Source organism: Anolis sagrei, chromosome 1, assembly GCF_037176765.1.
Source record: "Anolis sagrei isolate rAnoSag1 chromosome 1, rAnoSag1.mat, whole genome shotgun sequence".
Classification (NCBI taxonomy): Eukaryota; Metazoa; Chordata; class Lepidosauria; order Squamata; family Dactyloidae; genus Anolis; species Anolis sagrei.
Genome location: NC_090021.1, coordinates 2,106,172 through 2,125,225, shown reverse-complemented (window position 1 = coordinate 2,125,225; position 19,054 = coordinate 2,106,172). Strand labels below are relative to the sequence as shown.

Here is a 19,054-nt window from a genome sequence, read left to right as displayed (position 1 = left end):
TTCTGCTTTGGTTAGACCACACGTGGAATATTGTGTCCCATTCTGGGCACCACAATTCAAGAGAGATATTGACAAGCTGGAATGTGTCCAGAGGAGGGCGACTAAAATGATAAAAGGTCTGGAGAACAAGCCCTATGAGGAGCGGCTTAAGGAGCTGGGCATGTTTAGCCTGAAGAAGAGAAGGCTGACAGGAGACATGATAGCCATGTCTAAATATGTGAGAGGAAGCCACAGGGAGGAGGGAGCAAGCTTGTTTTCTGCTTCCCTGGAGACTAGGACGCAAGGGAGGAATGGCTTCAAACTACAAGAGAGGAGATTCCATCTGAACATGAGGAAGAACTTCCTGACTGTGAGAGCCGTTCAGCAGTGGAACTCTCTGCCCTGGAGTGTGGTGGAGGCTCCTTCTTTGGAGGCTTTGAAGCAGAGGCTGGATGGCCATCTGTCAGGGGTGATTTGAATGCAATATTCCTGCTTCTTGGCAGAATGGGGTTGGACTGGATGATGGCCCAGGAGGTCTCTTCCAACTCTTCGATTCTAGGATTCTATGAAACGTGGACTGTCTACAGACGTCACATGCAACTCCTGGAACGATCCCATCAACGTTGCCTCCGAAAAATCGTGCAAATCTCTTGGGAAGACAAGCAGACAAACGTCAGCGTGCTGGAAAAAGAAGCAAAGCCAACCAGCATTGAAGTGATAATCCTCCACCATCAACTCCACTGGACTCAAGATCACCGTCTCTCAACGCAATTACTCTCCTCTCAACTCGGAAACATTACATTGAATGTTGGTGGACACGAAAAGAGATTTGAAGACGGGCTTAAAGTCAACCTAAAAAACTGGCATAGACACAGAACTGGGAAGTTCCGGCCCTTGAGCGTTGGAACTGGAAGTCAGCTGTGACCAGCAGTGCTGTGGAATTCAAAGAGGCTCGAGTGGAGGGTGAAAGTGAGGAACGGTCAAAGAGGAAGAAGGCGCATAAAGTCAACCCTTCTTGGAACCACCTTCCATCTGGAAACCAAAAACTGGCCTAGACACAGAACTGAGAAGCTCAGACCCTCGAGTGTTGGAACTGGAGGTCAGCTGTGACCAGCAGTGCTGTGGAATTCAAAGAGGGGGAGGGTTTATAAAGTGTTAAAATAGTGTATAACTACTAAAATAATGTATAAATATTAAAATAAATATAGCGTCCCTACTTTGCGGATTTTCACTTTTCGCGGGTGGTCTTGGAACATAACATCAGCGATAAGTGTCCAATGTCATTCTCTGTGTAAAAGTATAAAAGTTCTGATCTACTGGAAATTGCAATAACAGGAACCTATGCTTTAAAGTAATTGAATAACAGTTATTCATGACACTGAACCTCCGCCTATTATATAATATTAGAAAACAGATGGAAATGCCAAGACTCTCTTTGCAGACGGACCAGTTCAAAGAATTTTAATATCCATTTGTTTACAATAAAATGTAAAATAAAAGCATATATGAAGTACATACAGTATATTTACATACTATATTTATTTCAAATACTTAAAACTCTTTTAAGTAAAATATTTTTTCTATATTACTTTGTGAAAAAATATGACTTTAAATGGTGTCAACCTGGCTTTTTCTATACATCGTCTCAATTTGGATTTTAAGTCTATCTCTCTCTCTTTTTAAAGGCAACAACAACAGATGAAAGTTCAGCGCTCCCTAAAGTGTCTGGGCATGCTTGGAAAAAAGGAAAGAGCACCTGGTAAACCATACCAGCTTATCCCGTCATTTCCTCCTTCAAACGATCATCTTTATTGCAATACCGGGTGCCTTCGGTTCCCCCGACGGGGGGAAAAAAAGAAAGGTTCACAACTGCACACACGCAAACACACTCACGCACAAGCACATATTCACTCTCACGCACGCAGACCCTCCTGCATCGGGCTCACAAGCCTTCTCGAGTCATTCTTTTTTTCCTGTAATACAGAGGTACTAAAATATATATATATTACTTAAAATATATTACTTATAAGCGCGTACGTTGATTTTTCATATTGCATGGGCAGGGAAGGGGGAAAGGGAAGGGGAAAAAAGGCCGACCCCCAACCCAACCCCAACCCCACCCTCTTCTCCTGGTTTTCCTAAATGGCTTTGAGTTCAGCCCCAACGAAAGGTGCAATTTCCAGTCGGAGGCTGGAAAGGAGTGGCCCCAATATCAGCTGACCCAAAGGGCAAAGGAGCAACAGGACATTTTCCTCTCAATTGACTCTATTCCTGCCTCTCTTGAGGTTCACTGCAATGAAGACAATTGCAAGCAAAGCAATGAAACCAGAGAGAAGCAATTTGGGACACACATGGGCCAAGCAATCAGGGGCTGTGCTGGACAGACATCATCCTAGGGCTGCAGAGGAACCTAATAGTTTTGCAGCCAAATTGCAACTCCCCCCCCCCCCCCAACCCAACCTGGCACCCCTCATGGCTTCTATAAGCATGGAACCGGAAGGCTCCACGACCAAGGCTACGAGAACAGAGTGACGGAAATACGGAAACACAAGACACATTTTGGAAAGGGGGCTCTTTCCCAGCATTTCTAAGGTGCTATACAACCCCCCCCCCCTTTAGCCTGGCTTCATTTTCCTCCTGATCCTTTGGAATTTCATGGTGATTTATGACTGGCTCTAACTGCCTTTTGCCCCTTTCAAGTGGCATGGGAAGAGCAGAAAGGGATGGATATAAAGATATAAACATCTACAAAAGGAACTAGATGGTGCACACCACACCCATGGTGCCTGCAGAGGGGCGCTCCCCTGACTGAAGCGCCCCAAGTTTTATTGGAAGCCAGTCCCAGCTCAGCAATGGCTATCTCCATCCATGCAAGTGACAATGCCTTTTCCTGAGACGTCTTGCAGAAGTCCTTGTTCGGGTAAGAAAAGTGCAGCATCGACCTTCCAATCCCATGAGAGAGAAGCCCACCCCCCTTCCCCACCCCTGCCTATATATTACTTAACATATATTTGGGTGAGTCTCAGTCTTTCCACCAGCCCCACTCTTCCTCGCCTTGCTCTCCTTCCCCTAAATCAGTGTTGCTCAACCTGTGGATCCCTACCCAGATGTTTTGGCCTTCCAGAAATCCTAACAGCTGGTAAACTGGCTCAGATTCCTGGGAATTGTCGGTCAAAACACCTGGAGAGACCCACAGGTTGAGAACCATTGCCCTAAATGCATAGCTCAACTTCCTTCCTGGCCTTTCCTTATGAAGACTCTCTTCCAAAGAGTGGTGGGCTTAATATTTGCCCAGGTGTTGCCAGATGTCCCTGCCTGATAGAAATGGCCTTTTTGTTGTGCTTTGTGGCAGAAGAGAGCCAGGCAGGATGGCTCACGATATCATGACTATTTATTTATTTCTCTCCCACTTTTCTCCCAGAGCAGGACTGGCCGAGGGACCAGACGGATAGGCAACTACAAATGCCACAAATACACCTCCCTGTCCAGTCCCTTTGGCTTCCAAGCCTTAGTTACAGATCCCTCCTTGACCGAAGCAGCTCCAGCCAAGCAGGAAGGACTCCTCTGGGGAAGAGCAAAGGCCTGGCCTCAACGTCTCACACGGAAGAGGCCCATCCACTTCACTGGCTTCTTTCCACAACAAGAGAACAGCAGCCCTCCAGATCTGTAACTTTTGCAGATTTGATGTAAAAATGTTCTCTCTAGGGATCTCTAGGTCTTTCAGTGCAACCTGATAGTGGACTACCACCCTGGAATCACTGGAGATTCACCAAGAGAACACCTGTCTGGTGAACTCTGGCTCCTCCAGTGGATTCGATGGCCACCTTCCAATGGAAGTTGATTGCAGTCAGGATGGAGGACCAGAGAGTCCAAGACAGGTATTTCCTCAGGTTAATAAACATAGCAGCAGGTACTATATTTGTGTTTTTTCCTCACTTTTGGGAGGTCCCATGCCCCTGACCGCAGCAGATGTGGAGGGCTGGCTGAAAGGCAAAAGCTTTCACCTTGCCTTTCAGCCTTCGTCTCCTTCTTCACCCAGACAGACTAGAAATGCTGTTGGGCTTCAGGAGGTCAAGCGTAATGGATGGGCGGGTTAGAGGGCTCCATCTGGCTCAGAGCAGGATGCCAGACCTCACAACCCACACAGACCCATCCTGGCCTTGCAGCTTTGCGCTTCCCACTCATTTTAGAAGGGGCAAAATGGGAAAAGGTGAATGCACACATAGCAATGGGGCCACCAGGATTCCTGGGATCCTGGGATTGCTGAGGCTCATGCCCTGAGATGTTCTTGGCTGCATCCCACAAAAACAGTGCAAAGCAGTAACCACACAACCCTCCCCTCTGTGGAGTCATAGTTTTTGGAAGGTGGGCCAGAAACTCAGCCCAGAAGACCTGCTTAGGAGAAGAACAGAAGGAGGGTTTGGGGGATTTGGCTATTTGCTGCCTCCTAACAGGTTCTTGCATCCCGAATAGTCTCCAAGGAGACTCTTTGAGGGGAAAATACATTGGCACTAGCTGCAAGTGACTGTGCAAGTTCTGCAAGTGTGCGTTTATGTGCCACAGGCCCAAGGGGACATGACATTGCCCCTCCCAGTCACAGCTGCGAAATGTTAAACCTTTGGCGACAATGCGTGGAAGATGTGGAGGCCAGCCAAGAGGCCCATCTTAGGGCAGAAGACACAGCTTGGTCAGCCAAATGTGTTCTCCGGACTAGTAGTGCACCTTGCTGACATGGCTTCCCAGCCAGACTTTCTGGGGTCTTTGATAAGGAACATGTGGTGATGGAATAAGGTGGTTAGGCAGATCCAGAGGCCCACCAAAGATTCAGGAGCAAGCTCTGCTTTCTTATGATGGAAGGAGGTCCATAAATGGAAGAAAGGGCCATAAGGAAGAACCAGTGGCCAGGGATTCGTCTCCCCAGTATCGCTTTGTAAACGAGCTCATTAGTGAACCAAAGTCATTTCCCAGCTATGTTTGAGTCAGGCCTGAGTACGGAGCAGCCAAGCTGGCAGAAGATGGGAACCATCCAGAGTAATGAAAAGAAAGACAAGGCGAAAGAGGGGAAACGCCTCCAAGAACTGCAGCAGGAAAATGCCATTTCCACTGAGAGACAAACCAGGAAAGAGATCTTGGGGTTCCTCCAAGGACGCTATGGAGAAGGCCAATTCTATGCAAGGAAGGGGACAGAAAATGGCTGGCTGGATCCTAAGGCCTTTACACAAACCTATGGTGTGGCCTCACGATGACCACTGTTTGGTGTTCTAGTTGCACTATCTAAACAAATATAGAAAAGATGAGGAAAAGACACAGGAAGAATCCCCAAACAAACAGAGGATGCTTCCCACCCAGAAATGCTTGGGGATGTTCTGCTGAGGAAGAAAGGCCACAAAGAGAAGGCCCAAAGGGATGATGAAGGATGTGGAGAAAGCTGGAAGAGCAACATGTTTTCCTCTCTCGTAAGACTAAAGTGCCGCCCTGAGTTTTACACACACGCACCCCTGCGACAGTAGAAAAGCTCCATGCAGAGAGACCAGCCCTTTCCCTGCCTCCTTCCCTTTCCCTGCAACTCTCTTCTAGTTTTGGGTGCTTCCCAATCTAGTACATCCTGTACTTTATTGGGGTCAATTTCTAGATACAAGCAATATATCCATTTCAAAGCAAAACCGGCTTGTGAGTGGTCATTTAATATTGCTATATAGATCTTAACAGTCTTACACCCGGTCCGATTTCCCCCCTCCTAGTCATGGGACTGTGTGCTCCTTGCAAGCACGGATCTCTCTGCCTCTGGCTATGCCACTCCCTAAGGCACAACAGAGACCAGGAAGACGCACAACCGCATTCACCAGGCCATTCAGGGCACACAAACAGAAGGCCCTCGCAGGGCAGCAGAAACAGTGAAAGGTTCTGGCGCAAAATGACCAGCCATGAGATAAGAGTGGACACGGTGGGGAAAGAGTAGGAAATAGGTTCAGGAAAGAAGAAGGAAATCAGGGGGGGAGACAAATGATTGATTCAGCCTGAAGCGCAAAACGTTTTCCATGACTTGTCAAAGGCTTTCATGGCTGGAATCACTGGGTTGTCGTTGGTTTTTCGGGCTGTATGGCCATGTTCTAGAAGCATTCTCTCCTGGATGCTTGCCATAGATGCAGGCGAAATGTCAGGAGAGAATGTTTCTAGAACATGGCCATACAGCCCAAAAAACCTACAACAACCCGAAACGTTTTCCATTTGTGATGCGCCCCTGAACGATACTGGCAAAGAGAGGGAGCCAGAGGCTGGCAGAAGCAGAGGAAGTGCCTGCCACGCAAAGGGACAACCCGGGGATTTTTCGAGCCCTGCCGAGACCCTCTAAAGTGACTCTTTCCTGCGGGAAGGGAGATGGGAATCTAAAGGACATGGCTTCAGCTGCATCTGAGGAAGCTTTTTCTATAAGCCTGTTCCTGGGAGGAAACTGGGACCCTGCAATCTCCCTGACCGATGGCTGCTGCCCACCTGGACCTGCCCCAGACCTAGGCAGGTCTATGGGGAAGCCTCCAGGTGGGTGAACTAACCTGCTTGGTCTGAAGGACATAGGTATCTTATACCTGCCTTCAAGGGAGTCGGCTAGCAATGAGGAAGGCAGCCCAGCTGCCCACGCTTGATGCTGCATCCCTCTGGGACACTACACATTTCTATATAATGTGGCAGAAGGAAGGACCCAAGGGAGCCAGGACCGAACATTTTAGCAACCCACAAAGCTCCCTAAACACGAGTGCAAAGCTGCCTGGCTGGACCAGCATCCTCTCACTGACCATCGAGCAGCCGATCTCGAGAGGTGGGGCAGGGGGACGTACAAACTTCTTTAAGACAGAACAACGCAACCTATTTACATGATTCCTTAAGTGCAAACGCTCGTCTCGTCCATCCAAGGTGCTTCCGTCGCTCCCAAGGCAGGAGGAGAGGAAGGGACCCCAAGACCCTCCCTCCACCCCCCTTTTGCGCCCACTACCGCACCACCAGGCAGGAGACGCAAAGCCGGGAGGGTCCGATGCAGTCGTCGTGGCAGAAGGCACCGCAGCCCTGGCACACGATCATGGCTTTCAGGCGGCAGTAGCACTTGGACGGCAGCTCCTCCAGGACCCCCTCGTCTGGGAAGACCTGGCCGCGGAGGGAGGGCTGCCGCCCGGGACTGGCCGGGCTGCTCACCGCCTGGCCGGCCGGGATGGTGGTCACGGTCACAGAGAAGGAGACCACATCCCCCATGCGGCCGGGGTCCGAGAGGCCGGTCAGCAACGCCTCCTGGGGCAGGTCCGGCGAAGCGGAGACGTTGATGGTGCCGCTGTAGCCTGACCCGACCAGCTGGGCGGCCGCGCCGGGAGACCCAAAAAGCCGAGCTGCCGGATGGGAGGGGGAGAGCAGCAGCGGTGGCCTGGGAGGCGTGGAGTCTGCCGGGAGTTTGGCTTCCCCCCTTGCCGCCTGGCCCCCGGCTTCCCGAATCAGCTCCCTTGCAGCAAGGTAATCCTGGGTGGCCGAGAAGAGAGGGTGGGCTCCCTCCTTGTGTTCCGCTTTCGTGGGTCCGGTTCGGAGGCACACTGGAACTCCTCCTGCTTTCGGCTCCCCTTTCGCCAAGGCAGCTCCCTTGTTGCCATTGGCCCCGTTTCCGTCTTCCCCGTCGCTGCCACCACTGTCTCCAGCCACCCACTCCTCCGCTGCCTTCTCCTTCTGCTCCACGTCGGGGGTCCTATCCTGGCAGAGAAGGCCTTCCGGGGGAATGGCGAGGCGCCTCTTGATGTTTTCGGAGCAGCGTCCGTAGGTGGAGACGTTAAGGAGGTAATGGCCGGACATGGCGGGTTTCGACGCCCGCCTTCCGATGAACCCCGGTATTGAGCGATGGTTGGCGGTGGAGACGCTCTCGGGCGGGAAGTCTGGGGGGAGAAGTGGGAGACGGGGAGGGAGAGAGGGCAAGCCGGGCGCAAGAGGGGTCCTGTGCAAAAGGGGCTGGAGGACCTCTTCCCGCACCCGTTGTCCAGTGGCATCCTGCCCGGAGCAAGGGTTGGTGTGAGGACCCCAGACGTCTTGTCCCGGGAAAGAGGAAGCAGATGCCGGTCGATGGGGCTGCCTGCCCGCCTGGCTGAAGGCGAGGGGGAGAGATTGTCCCGTGTTGACTTCCCTTGGTGGCAGGGTCCTGGCAGGAGCGGTGGGGGCCCCCTGCCCTTCCCTCGTGGGTACCGGCACCGCCTTCGTCTCTGCTCTGAGGTGGGTCTTGGGGAGGATCTGCTCCATGGAGACCTCTTTGCCTTGCAGCAGCTGAGTGACCAGCGGGTTGTTGGCGGGAATGCTGGAGCTGGACCGCAGGGAAGGAGGGCTGCCGCTCGAGGCTCCGGGGGGGACGTTGAGGCTCCGGGAGGGAGGGGGCATCGCGGGCGTCGCCTGAGAAAGTGGAGGGTGAGGGGGTGCCACCTGAGACAAGGATGGTCCAGGGGGGGCTCTGCTCCCACAAACGGTCCCTGCGCCTTCTGTCCTGGGGGTCATGGCGGGGCCCTGAGAAGGGGGCAAGGTTCTCTGGGGCCCTTCTGTGCGTTGAGAGGGAGCAGAGGGAGCCTGGGGGCTCTGGGTGGCGGTGACCATCACAGGTCTGGGGCCCGTGTGGCTGGCGCTCCCTTCGGCCGGCCGGGTGGTGGACGGGGTCTCTGCGCTGGCCGGTCTGGTCTGGCCTGGGGGCCTTTGCTGTAGTTGTGCTCCAGCAACACTCCCAAAGGACGCCGTCGCTGCTGGTTTTGTGAGCGAGGGACCGCTGCTGGTTGGCTCGAGTCTTCGTTGGGCCGAACCGCTTCCTGCGGGGCCAGCCAGGTCCAGTGCAGCTCCACAAGGCCCCCCTGGCCCCGGGCCACTGTGCCCCTCCGCTCTCCCCCCGCCGGGCCCCGGGCCTGGGATGACCCCTGCGACGGACGCAGCAGTACCAGCACTGGCGGCGGCGGCAGCGGCGGCCTGGGCAGCGACGGCGGCTGCCCGCTGAGCCCTGGCCATCTGGGCCCGGGCCTTGATGTCGGCCAGCGTGCGGGCCCCTGTCCGGCGGGGGGTGGGGATGGTGATGGGCAAGCTGGGCTGGGGAGAGGGGCCCTGGCCGGAGAGAAAGGGCACAGAGACCCCCTGGAGCCTGGAGACGGGGATCTGAAAGAGAGAGGAGAAACATGTCAGCCAAAGTAACAGAGAAGCAGAGACCTCCCCATCCCTCTTGAAGCCACCGCTCTGTCCTTGGAGGAGAGGAATTGTCTGCTTGGAGCCAAGTGTATTCCTGTGTAGAAAGAGTTAACTGAACCATGGAGGGAATGGCATTCCTAGAGAGGTCATAAATCAAGTGTATAAAGCAAATGGACTCAGCGTTGTGCGTTGTACGTCATACGTCACTCTGGAGTGCAAGAGGTGTGGACTAGTGCTGATAACAGTGTCTGTGTGTTCGCGATTTTACGATGGGATGGAGAGGAAGCAAGTTTTACGATGTGCTGAGTGTTAAATAGCTTCCAATGTATATAGCTGTAAATAAAGTAGTTAATAGCCTAAGGTGGCTGTGATTGATCTGTTCCTGCCTTGCTGTGCGGCCGATGCCACTCTGTGTGAAAACAAAACTGTTTTAGAAGCTGACAGGCAGGAAGGGAGGCTAGATAGAGAATCAAGGCTACTTCTGCAGGGGAAGAATTCTAGGTGCAAGCCAGGGCATGGGAAAGTGAGACCGAGAGGGACTACTCAAGGTCAAAAGAATGCTTTCATGCTTTGCTGTCCTTTACTAGGAAAAGAATAGCTTTTGGTTTTCAGATTAAGCAATGTAGAATATAGAGTAAGGAACTCTTGCCTTTGTTCTCGCTTCAAGCCATGTCCTAGTCAAGTTTTGCCTTAAGTCTTGGGGATTTTACCATAAACTCAAACTCATGTATTGTTCTTTGATTCTTGGATTACTCAAGTTGATGTTTTATTCCTTGTCTTTTGGATTATTCAAGCTCATGATTTTACCCTGCTCCTTGGATTTATGTTCATGCTTTAACTTTTGCATCGGACACTTATCTCTGGTTTTTGCGACTCCTTTTCTCCTACTTATTTGGATTTTTTACTCTCTTACTTAAGCGGCTGAGGGAGAAAAGTTGGGAATGGTGGGAGCTGAAGTCCAAAACACCTAGAGGGCCCAAGTTTGTCCATGCCTGCCTTAAGCGAATGAACTACTTTCTGTTTCTATTCTAAAGCACAACTGACTCAAGTGTCTTTTTCTTTCGTCCGGACGAGTTCAGGGCCACGCAGAGTAAGCAAGGGCTGTTGTATCCTTAACAGGATAAGGGCTCACTCACTATCTTCTGCCCTCTGCAAATCAAACTACATGGGTGTGCTACTAACCGTGGTTGGACAATACTTCCCCAGGAAAATCTGGGGAACAGCATGTGCTCACACTGCGCATCTCACCACTGGGCTCTCCTGTGAGGGATATTCTCTCAGCGGGTAGAGGGGCAGCAAGGCAGGCTCATCCTGGGTCTGGGGCTGGCCAAGGACCCCGGAGAGGCAGAGGCCGACTTACCCTGAGCGGAGGGACCTTTGGCACAGGCGCGGTGGGAAAGTGCTGCGGGGGGGCCTGAAAAGGCGGGCAGGTGGGGGCCTCTTTCTCTGCCACGTGGGGACGCTTCTCCGGGGCCAGCGGTGCCTCCTCGGGCCCTTCCGGCTTCCTCTTCAGGGGGCGGGTGCTGGTGTCCATTTGCTCCGTGCTGGTGGTGGGGATCTCTGCGGCAGGCGCCGTGTGGACCTCCTCTCTGGGACTGGGCTGAGGAGCAGGGTGAGCCACCGTGGTGGAAGCCACAGTAGCAACAGCGGTAGTGGTGACAGTAACAGCAGGGGAGAGGTTCTTTGGCTTGCTTGCATCCTCTTTCCCGGGCGGTGGCTTCTCCTCCTGCTTCTCCCCCACGGCAGGCTCCTCGGCCCCCCTGGACGGCCTGTGGGGCGGCCTGCTGCTGAGCCGAGAGGGGACCCTGCTCCCAACAGGCTCTGCTGGTGTTCCAGGGGAGGCTGGGCGCTGCTCCGGCTTCTCCTCCTCCTTCTTGACGTCTTGGCTGGCCGCAGCTGGAGGTGGTGGTGGTGGTGGAGGGGCCAAGAGGGTCGGAGGGGCATGCTCTTCCTTGACCACCACAGCCAGTGCCAGAGGGCTTTTCTGCACCTGAGCCTCTGGGCTGCCAAGATGGGCCTGGCTGTGCTCCGCAGAAGGGGAGGAAGTCAGTCGCTGGGACTCTTCGGGGCTCATCCCTGAGCTGGAAAGAGAAACAAGAAGAGGAATGTATAGTATTCCCTCACTTATCACGGGTGTTACAATAGCTTTGTAAGCAAACATCTTGGTGGGTTGTTGTAGGTTTTTCGGGCTATATGGCCATGTTCTAGAAGGATTCTCTCCTGACATTTCACCTGAATCTATGGCAGGCATCCTCAGAGGTTGTGAGGTCATATAGCCCGAATCTCTGAGAATGCCTGCCGTAGATGCAGGCAAAACATCAGGAGAGAATGCTTCTAGAACAGGAGTCCACAAACTTTTTCAACAGAGGGCCAGGTCACAGTCCCTCAAACTGTTGGAGGGCCGGGTTATAATATGGAAAAAAAAGAAAAGAATGAATTCCTATGAATACTGCACATACCTTATTTGTAGTGCAAAGGACACTTAAAATCAATACAATAATTAAAATGAGGAACAATTTTAACAAATATAAACTTATTAGCACCGGGACTGTGGCGCAGCTGGCTGAGTGTCAGCTGCATTAAGATCACTCTGACCAAAAAGGTCATGAGTTCGAAGCCAGCCCGGGTTGGAGTGGGTTTCCAACCAATTGTGTGTAGCCTGTTGTCGACCTTTGCAACCCGAAAGACAGTTGCATCTGTCAAGTAGGAAAATAAGGTACCACCTTAAAGTGTGGGGAGGCTAAATTAACTGATTTATGAGGCCATAAAGAAGACTCCAGCAAAGCATTCCAGTGGGGAAGCATGTGGGGAATGCGGAAGTGCTTCATCAGCGTCGCAGATGGACGATGAAAGCGACAGCTCCCCGGCGGCCAGAAAAAAGTTAAATAGCCTCTGTGTATGTCTGTATATGTTTGTATGTCAAAAATTGTCATTGAATGTTTGCCATATATGTGTACGCTGTAATCCGCCCTGAGTCCCCTGCGGGCTGAGAAGGGCGGAATATAAAAGCTGTAAATAAATAAATAAATAAATAAAATAGTATTTCAATGGGAAGTTTGGGCCTGCTTTCGGCTGATGAGATAGGATTGTTGTTGTCGTTATGCGCTTTCAAGTAGTTTCAGACTTAAGTTGACCCTGAGCAAGGGCTGGGTAAATGACCTTGGAGGGCCGCATCCGGCCCCCAGGCCTTAGTTTGAGGACCCCTGTTCTAGAACATGGCCATGCAGCCCAATAAATCTACAACCTAGAGGAGAGACTCTTTGCCAACCCAGCTTTGTGTGGGGTGCAGAGGTGCTAAAACACCCAAGTTTTACGGCCTTGCTTCCCTAACGGGCAAGGTGCACCCCTCAAACTCTTCATTTGTTTCAAGATGCACTCCCCAGGAACCCGATGCAGTCCTTCTTGCCTAGAACAAAGCTTTCTCAAACTCTCTTGCTAACCCTCCTAGTGTGTTGGGTTGCTCAGTGCACATAGGTTCCTTTCCTACCCCAGGGCAGGGAAGGGAAGGGAAAAGTGCTGTAATTATGTAATATGGACACCCAGCAATGTCACACCAAGAGCAATAAACGACGGGAAAGGAGTAGCAAGAGTGCAGGGCCCCAGGGATAAGGGCAGGCGACTCTCCGTGAGCCCCAGAGCTGATAAGGGAGATGGGAGAGGCAAGAGGCATTCTGGGAAGGGGAGCGCATGGGGTCCAAAGGCCTCCTCACCTCTGGCCGTAGTAGCGCTCAAAGAAGCGCTCCTTCCACAGCTCCACTTTCTTCTCCTTCTCCAACTCCTGTCGGAGTCTCAGCTGCATCTCCGGAGTGAACTCCCCTGCAAGACAGAGAGAGAGAGAGAGAGAGAGAGACCCACATTGGTGCAAAATCCAGAAAGGACAAGACTGCCTGCCTTCCCTGATATTCTTTATCCTCATAACACAAATTCTGGTGAGGAATATTCGACAAAAAGAAGACCGTAAAAGATGAAGCAAAAGTTGTAAGACAAAGGCGTTCGCAGACGATTTGATGACAGTCCTGGAAGATCCCTGAAACAGTATGGAACCACTATTGAAAACACTACAAGGCTATGGAGAAGTGACAAGGATCAAAACAGGTCTCAGCAGTGGCCGGGAGAGCTTTTGCGCAATTAAAACTTGTGCACCAGTTGCACCCGTACCTTGGGAAGTCTGATCTGGCCACAGTGGTCCACGCTCTTGTTACATCCCGTATAGACTACTGCAACGCACTCTACGTGGGGTTGCCCTTGAAGACTGTTCGGAAACTTCAATTGGTCCAGCGAGCAGCAGCCAGATTGCTTACCGGAGCGACATACAGGGAGCACACCACCCCTCTGCTGTGTCAGCTCCACTGGCTGCCGATCAAATTTTGAGCACAATTCAAGTTGCTGGTTCTGACCTACAAAACCCTTTACGGTTCCGGCCCAGCGTACCTGTCCGAACGTATCTCCCTCTATGTCCCACCTTGGAATTTGAGATCATCTGGGGAGGCCCTGCTCTCGACCCCACCACTGTCACAAGTGAGGCTGGTGGGGACGAGGAGCAGGGCCTTCTCAGTGGTGGCCCCTCACCTGTGGAACTCACTCCAAGGGGAAATTAGGGCATCAACATCCCTCCGCTCCTTCAGGAGGAAGGTAAAGACGTGGTTGTGGGAACTAGGAAAAGGGGTTTATATCTCTGTGGAATGACCAGGGTGGGACAAAGGACTCTTGTCTGCTGGAACTAGGTGTGAATGTTTCAACTGACCACCTTGATGAGCATTTGATGGCCTGGTAGTGCCTAGAGCAAACTTTTGTTGAGAGGTGATTAGATGTCCTTGTTTGTTTCCTCTCTGCTGTTTTGCTGTTCTAATTTTAGAGTTTTTTTCATACTGGTAGCCAGATTTTATTCATTTTAATGGTTTCCTCCTTTCTGTTGAAATTGTCCACATGCTTGTGGATTTCAACAGCACAACAACAGAGAGGAAACAAACAAGGACATCTAATCACCTCTCAACACAAGATCCCCCAGGCACTGTCAAGCCATTGTATGCTAATCAAGGTGGTTAGTTGAAACATTCCCACCTAGCTCCATCAGACAAGAGTCCTTTGTCTCACCCTGGTCATTCCACAGATATATAAACCCTTTTTCCTAGTTCCAACAGATCTCACTACCTCTGAGGATGCTTGCCATAGAAGAAGGCGAAACGTCAGGAGAGAATGCCTCTAGAACATGGCCAAAAAGCCCGAAAAAACCTACAACAACCCAAAGAGTAAAAAGTAAAACTGAAAGAAATTAACAGGGTTTACAATAGAGACTCACCTTCCGAGAGCCGTTCCTTCCATCCTTGGGCCGCAGAGGTGAAGAATTCGTTGTTCAGGGCAGAGCTGCTGAGCTTCGTCAAGCCGTCCATCCCCACCTGAGAGGAGGAAGGAGGCCCCAAGGAGGAAGAAGAAGGAGAAGAAGAGCGGAGTGAGATGCAAGGATGAAGGAGGTGGGGGGTGGGAGAAGGTGTGGTGCTTCCTTGGGCTTGCGGGCAAACACCTTTGCCACCAGTGGTATGGGTATGGGGAGAACACTGTCCTAGCCCCCCCCCCCCCCCGAGTCCCTCAAGGGGGCTTCCGCCCCACACTCTGCCCTTGAACAGCTCCTTCTTGAGTGCTGGTGCCTTTGGGAAGCTGAAGGGCACAGACCCACTAGTGCACGTGGGGGCAGTTGGAATCTACAATTTTTCAGCTCCCATACGCACTTGTAGGTCTGTGCCCTTTGGCTTTCCAAAGCCACATCCACTGCACACAGTGGCCTCAAGGAGCAAGGTTTTCAGCAGGCATCTATGGGAGAGCCAAGTGCAAAGCTGGCTGCGGCAACTACCGTACAGTGGCAAAACTACGTGTGGGCATAGTATGGCCTGTGTGGAGCATGTGACTCCCACATCCCACTTTTGTGCCCCATTCCACCCTAAACCTCAACCCCCATTTTATTAATTGGCTTTAAACTACAAGAGAGGAGATTCCATCTGAACATGAGGAAGAACTTCCTGACTGTGAGAGCCGTTCAGCAGTGGAACTCTCTGCCCCAGAGTGTGGTGGAGGCTCCTTCTTTGGAGGCTTTTAAACAGAGGCTGGATGGCCACCTGTCAGGGGTGATTTGAGATGGGCAGGAAAGGTGTATAAAAGGAAGTGGTGGTGGGAAAAAGTCAGTAGTGTCTTAATGTAAGACTGTAGGTTTTATATAGCAATATTAAATGATCACTCACAAGCCGGTTTTGCTTTGAAATGAATGTATTGCTTGTATCTCTGCAGCAAAGAAAGCCACTACGGACTTTTCCCCACCACCACTTCCGTGTATACACCTTTCCTGCCCATCTCCCCCTCTTCTCAGTTTCCTTATTAGAACTTGTCGCTTCACATACCCAGGGACATCCTTTCCTTTGCACTTCCTTTCAAAATGGCTATATCATCCCCTGTTGCCCTTTTCAGCAGGACTGCAGAGGAAAATGCAGGGATTGGGTCTTGCTGTGATGGTTGTGTTGCCTGTTTATTTTATTTGCTTTATTTCTATACCGCATTTTTCAGCCCAAACAGGCGACTCAATGCGGTTTACAGGCGACTCAATGCTGTTGCAGGGGGCAGGAGCAGGGAGACTAAGCAGGATTGGTCCCCACGCAGTTACCCACCCCAATCTAAACCTTTCTTCTACAGGAAGGTGGGTTCGGGAAATGCAGAGCAGACCAGCCTAGTGAGGTTGAGGAAGCCCCCCAAAGAATGCCAGTCCTGCTCCTCCAAAGCCAGGGGTGGGAGCGGTGGGGCGCCTGGGAAGTCTATGCCTTCTGCTGGGCCTCCTTCCAGCCCCCTTTGGCCACCTCCAGGAGACCCACCTGCCTGTCCACCTCCGGGAGCAGGAGGAGCAACCGTTGTTGGCAGTCGGCCGGCAGGAGGGAGAAGGTGTGCTTGTTGATCAAGGCCCGCAGGTTGGTGTTCACCAGGATGGACTCCGGGGTCTCCACGTCAATCTCGGCACACTTCGTCCTCTTCAGCTGCCCTGCACGGAGGAGACACACGGGGTCACAGCTGCCTTCAGGCCAAGCGAGTGAGAGAGCCCTTCCTACATTACCAGATGAGCCAAAATACACTTACGGGAAGGCATCTGCGTTAGGAGCATTGCAGCACACCCAAATCCCTGGGAGTCACTCTGGACGTTGCTCTGACCTACTAGAAGCTCTGACTGAACATCAAGCACAACATGGGAGCTAGAAACAATATCATACGAAAGCTGACAAGCACAACCTGGGGATCACAACCAGACACAGTGCCCTTGCGCTGTGCTACTCTGCTGCCCAGCGTAGAACACATCTCACCACGCTAAAACAGTGGATGTGGCTCTTAATGAGACATGCCGCATAATCACGGGGTGTCTGCACCCTACACCACTGGAGAAATTACACTGCTTAGCCTGTATCACACCACCTGACATCCGCCGGGAAGTAGCAGCCAATAGTGAAAGGACCAAGGCAGAGACATCTCCAGCTCATCCCCCGTTTGGGTATCAGCCAGCATGTCAACAACTTAAATCAAGAAACAGTTTTCTAAGATCTACAGAGACACTCGCTGGAACACCCCAGCAAGTGAGAGTCCAAAAGTGGCAGGCTCAACCCCAGAACCTCAACCAATGGCTGATACCCAATGAGGGACTCCTCCCTGGGCACACAGAGGTCTGGGCGACTTGGAAGGTGCTGAACAGACTGCACTCTGGCACCACGAGATGCAGAGCCAACCTTCAGAAATGGGGCAACAAAGTGGAGTCCACGACATGCGAGTGTGGAGAAGAGCCAACCACTGACCACCTGCTGCCATGCAACCTGAGCCCCGCCACATGCACAAGGGAGGACCTTCTTGTGGCAACACCAGAGGCACTCCAAGTGGCCAGATACCGCTCAAAGGACATTTACCTAACAGCTGGTAGGACCGGGCTGTGGTGCAAGTAGTTAGTAGCCAGCTGCAATAAATTCACTACTGTATTTGCATCACTGTCTAGAAACAGCCCACAGACTGGCAGTGAATGGTTTGCAGGTAAGTAAATCAGATCATGGAATCATTGGAAGAGACCATGTGAGCCATCCAGTCCAACCCCTTGCCATGCAAGAAAGCACAATCAAAGTATCCCTGACAGATGGCCATCCAGCCTCTGTTTAAACGTTTCCAAGGAAGGGGCTTCCACCAGACTCCGAGGCAGAGAGTTCCACTACCGAACAGCTCGTACAGTCAGGAAGTTCTTCCTCATGTTCAGGTGGGATCTCCTCTCCTATCATTTGAACCCATGGCTCTGAGTCCTAGTTTCACCAGAAGCAGAAAACAAGCCTGCTCCCTCTTCCTTACGGCACCCTTTCATATATTTATACATGGCTCATGTCTCCTCTCAATATTCTTTTCTGCATAGTAAACAGACCCAGTTCTCACACTCCCGCCTCTATCGCAAGCGCGATTGGTGGGGACGAGGGACAGGGCCTTTTCGGTGGTGGCCCCTCGGCTCTGGAACTCACTTCCCAAGGACATCAGGCATGCCCCAACTGGCAGTCTTTAGGAGGAGCCTGAAAACGTGGTTGTTCCAGTGTGCCTTCCCAGAATAAGGAAAACTCTTAGCAATATGTTCTCAAATGCACTGTAATACTGATTTAGGATTGTCTGCACACTCCATCCCTCTCCAAAATTTCTATCCTAGTTATATGTCACCTGGTCACACCCAGCATTATTTTTAAATTTTTAATTATTACAATGGGATGTTGGCCTGCATCAATGGGAGTCTAGTGTCTAGATCTAGGGAAGTGATGCTCCCCAGGCTCTATTTTGCCTTGGTTAGACCACACCTGGAATCACACTGTGTCCAATTCTGGGCCCACAATTCAAGAGAGATGTTGACCCTAAGCTGGAATGTGTCCAGAGGAGGGCAACTAAAATGATCAAGGGTCTGGAGAACAAGCCCCATGAGGAGCGGCTTAAAGAGCTGGGCATGTTTAGCCTGAAGAAGAGAAGGCTGAGAGGAGACATGATGAGGACCATGTATAAATATGTGAGAGGAAGTCACAGGGAGGAGGGAGCAAGCTTGCTTTCTGTTATCCTGGAGACTAGTATGCAATGGAGCTACAAGAAAGGAGATTCCATCTGAACATTATGAAGAACTTCCTGACTGTGAGAGCCGTTCAGCAGTGGAACTCTCTGCCCCTGAGTATGGTGGAGGCTCCTTCTTTGGAGGCTTTGAAACAGAGGCTGGATGGCCATCTGTCAGGGGTGCTTTGAATGCGATTTTCCTGCTTCTTGGCAGAATGGGGTTGGACTGGATGACAGCCCAGGAGGTCTCTTCCAAGTCTAGGATTCAATAAGGGCGGATGTTTGCCTTACTTGCATGGAGTCTGTCGGATCTCTGGAAAGGCTTCTTGCCCAGGACGGGGAGGGCGGGCTCCGCTTTGACCGAAGGGGAGGAGCTGGACGTAGAATTGGGGGGGCTGCTTGAATGCCCGTCCGACTGCTTCGCTTCCCAGGCTGCAAAAGAGAACAACATGCAAAAATAAGGGCCATCAAGTCCCCGGCTTGGGAGGGAGGAATTGGGGCTGCCGGCTGCGCAAAGCGGTCTCGAGAAGGAACTGGAAGAGCGGAAGTGGATAAACTGGCAATGAGGGACAAGGAAACAACAAAAACAAAAGCTATACCAAAGACTGGGAACCATTTCTAAATCTGTATCAATAAAAATGTAATGTTCGTTTGTAGGATTAACATAACACAAAAACCACTGGGCGAACTGACACCAAATTTGGACGCAAGACACCTCTCAGGCCAACGAGTGACCATCACTCATAAAAACACTGGAAAACACGGCAGAAGAGACTTAGAAAGCCCAAAACCAAAACATACATTACAACCCATG

At 51.6% G+C, this 19,054-nt stretch overlaps 1 protein-coding gene across 2 annotated transcripts in view; it reads right to left on the bottom strand.

The window, feature by feature from the left end:
* Positions 1–2,429: 2,429 nt before the first annotated feature.
* Positions 2,430–19,054, bottom strand: part of ASXL2 (ASXL transcriptional regulator 2) — a 53,323-nt gene continuing 36,698 nt past the window's right edge. For both annotated transcript variants that reach the window (XM_067470736.1, XM_067470761.1), the window contains exons 7-12: positions 18,532–18,672; positions 16,014–16,177; positions 14,459–14,555; positions 12,870–12,975; positions 10,520–11,240; positions 2,430–9,129 (exon numbers count right to left, since the gene is read on the bottom strand). In XM_067470736.1, coding sequence (XP_067326837.1) covers positions 6,964–9,129; positions 10,520–11,240; positions 12,870–12,975; positions 14,459–14,555; positions 16,014–16,177; positions 18,532–18,672 — 3,395 coding nt within the window. In that variant the 3' untranslated portion in view covers positions 2,430–6,963. The remainder of the gene's footprint in view (positions 9,130–10,519; positions 11,241–12,869; positions 12,976–14,458; positions 14,556–16,013; positions 16,178–18,531; positions 18,673–19,054) is intronic.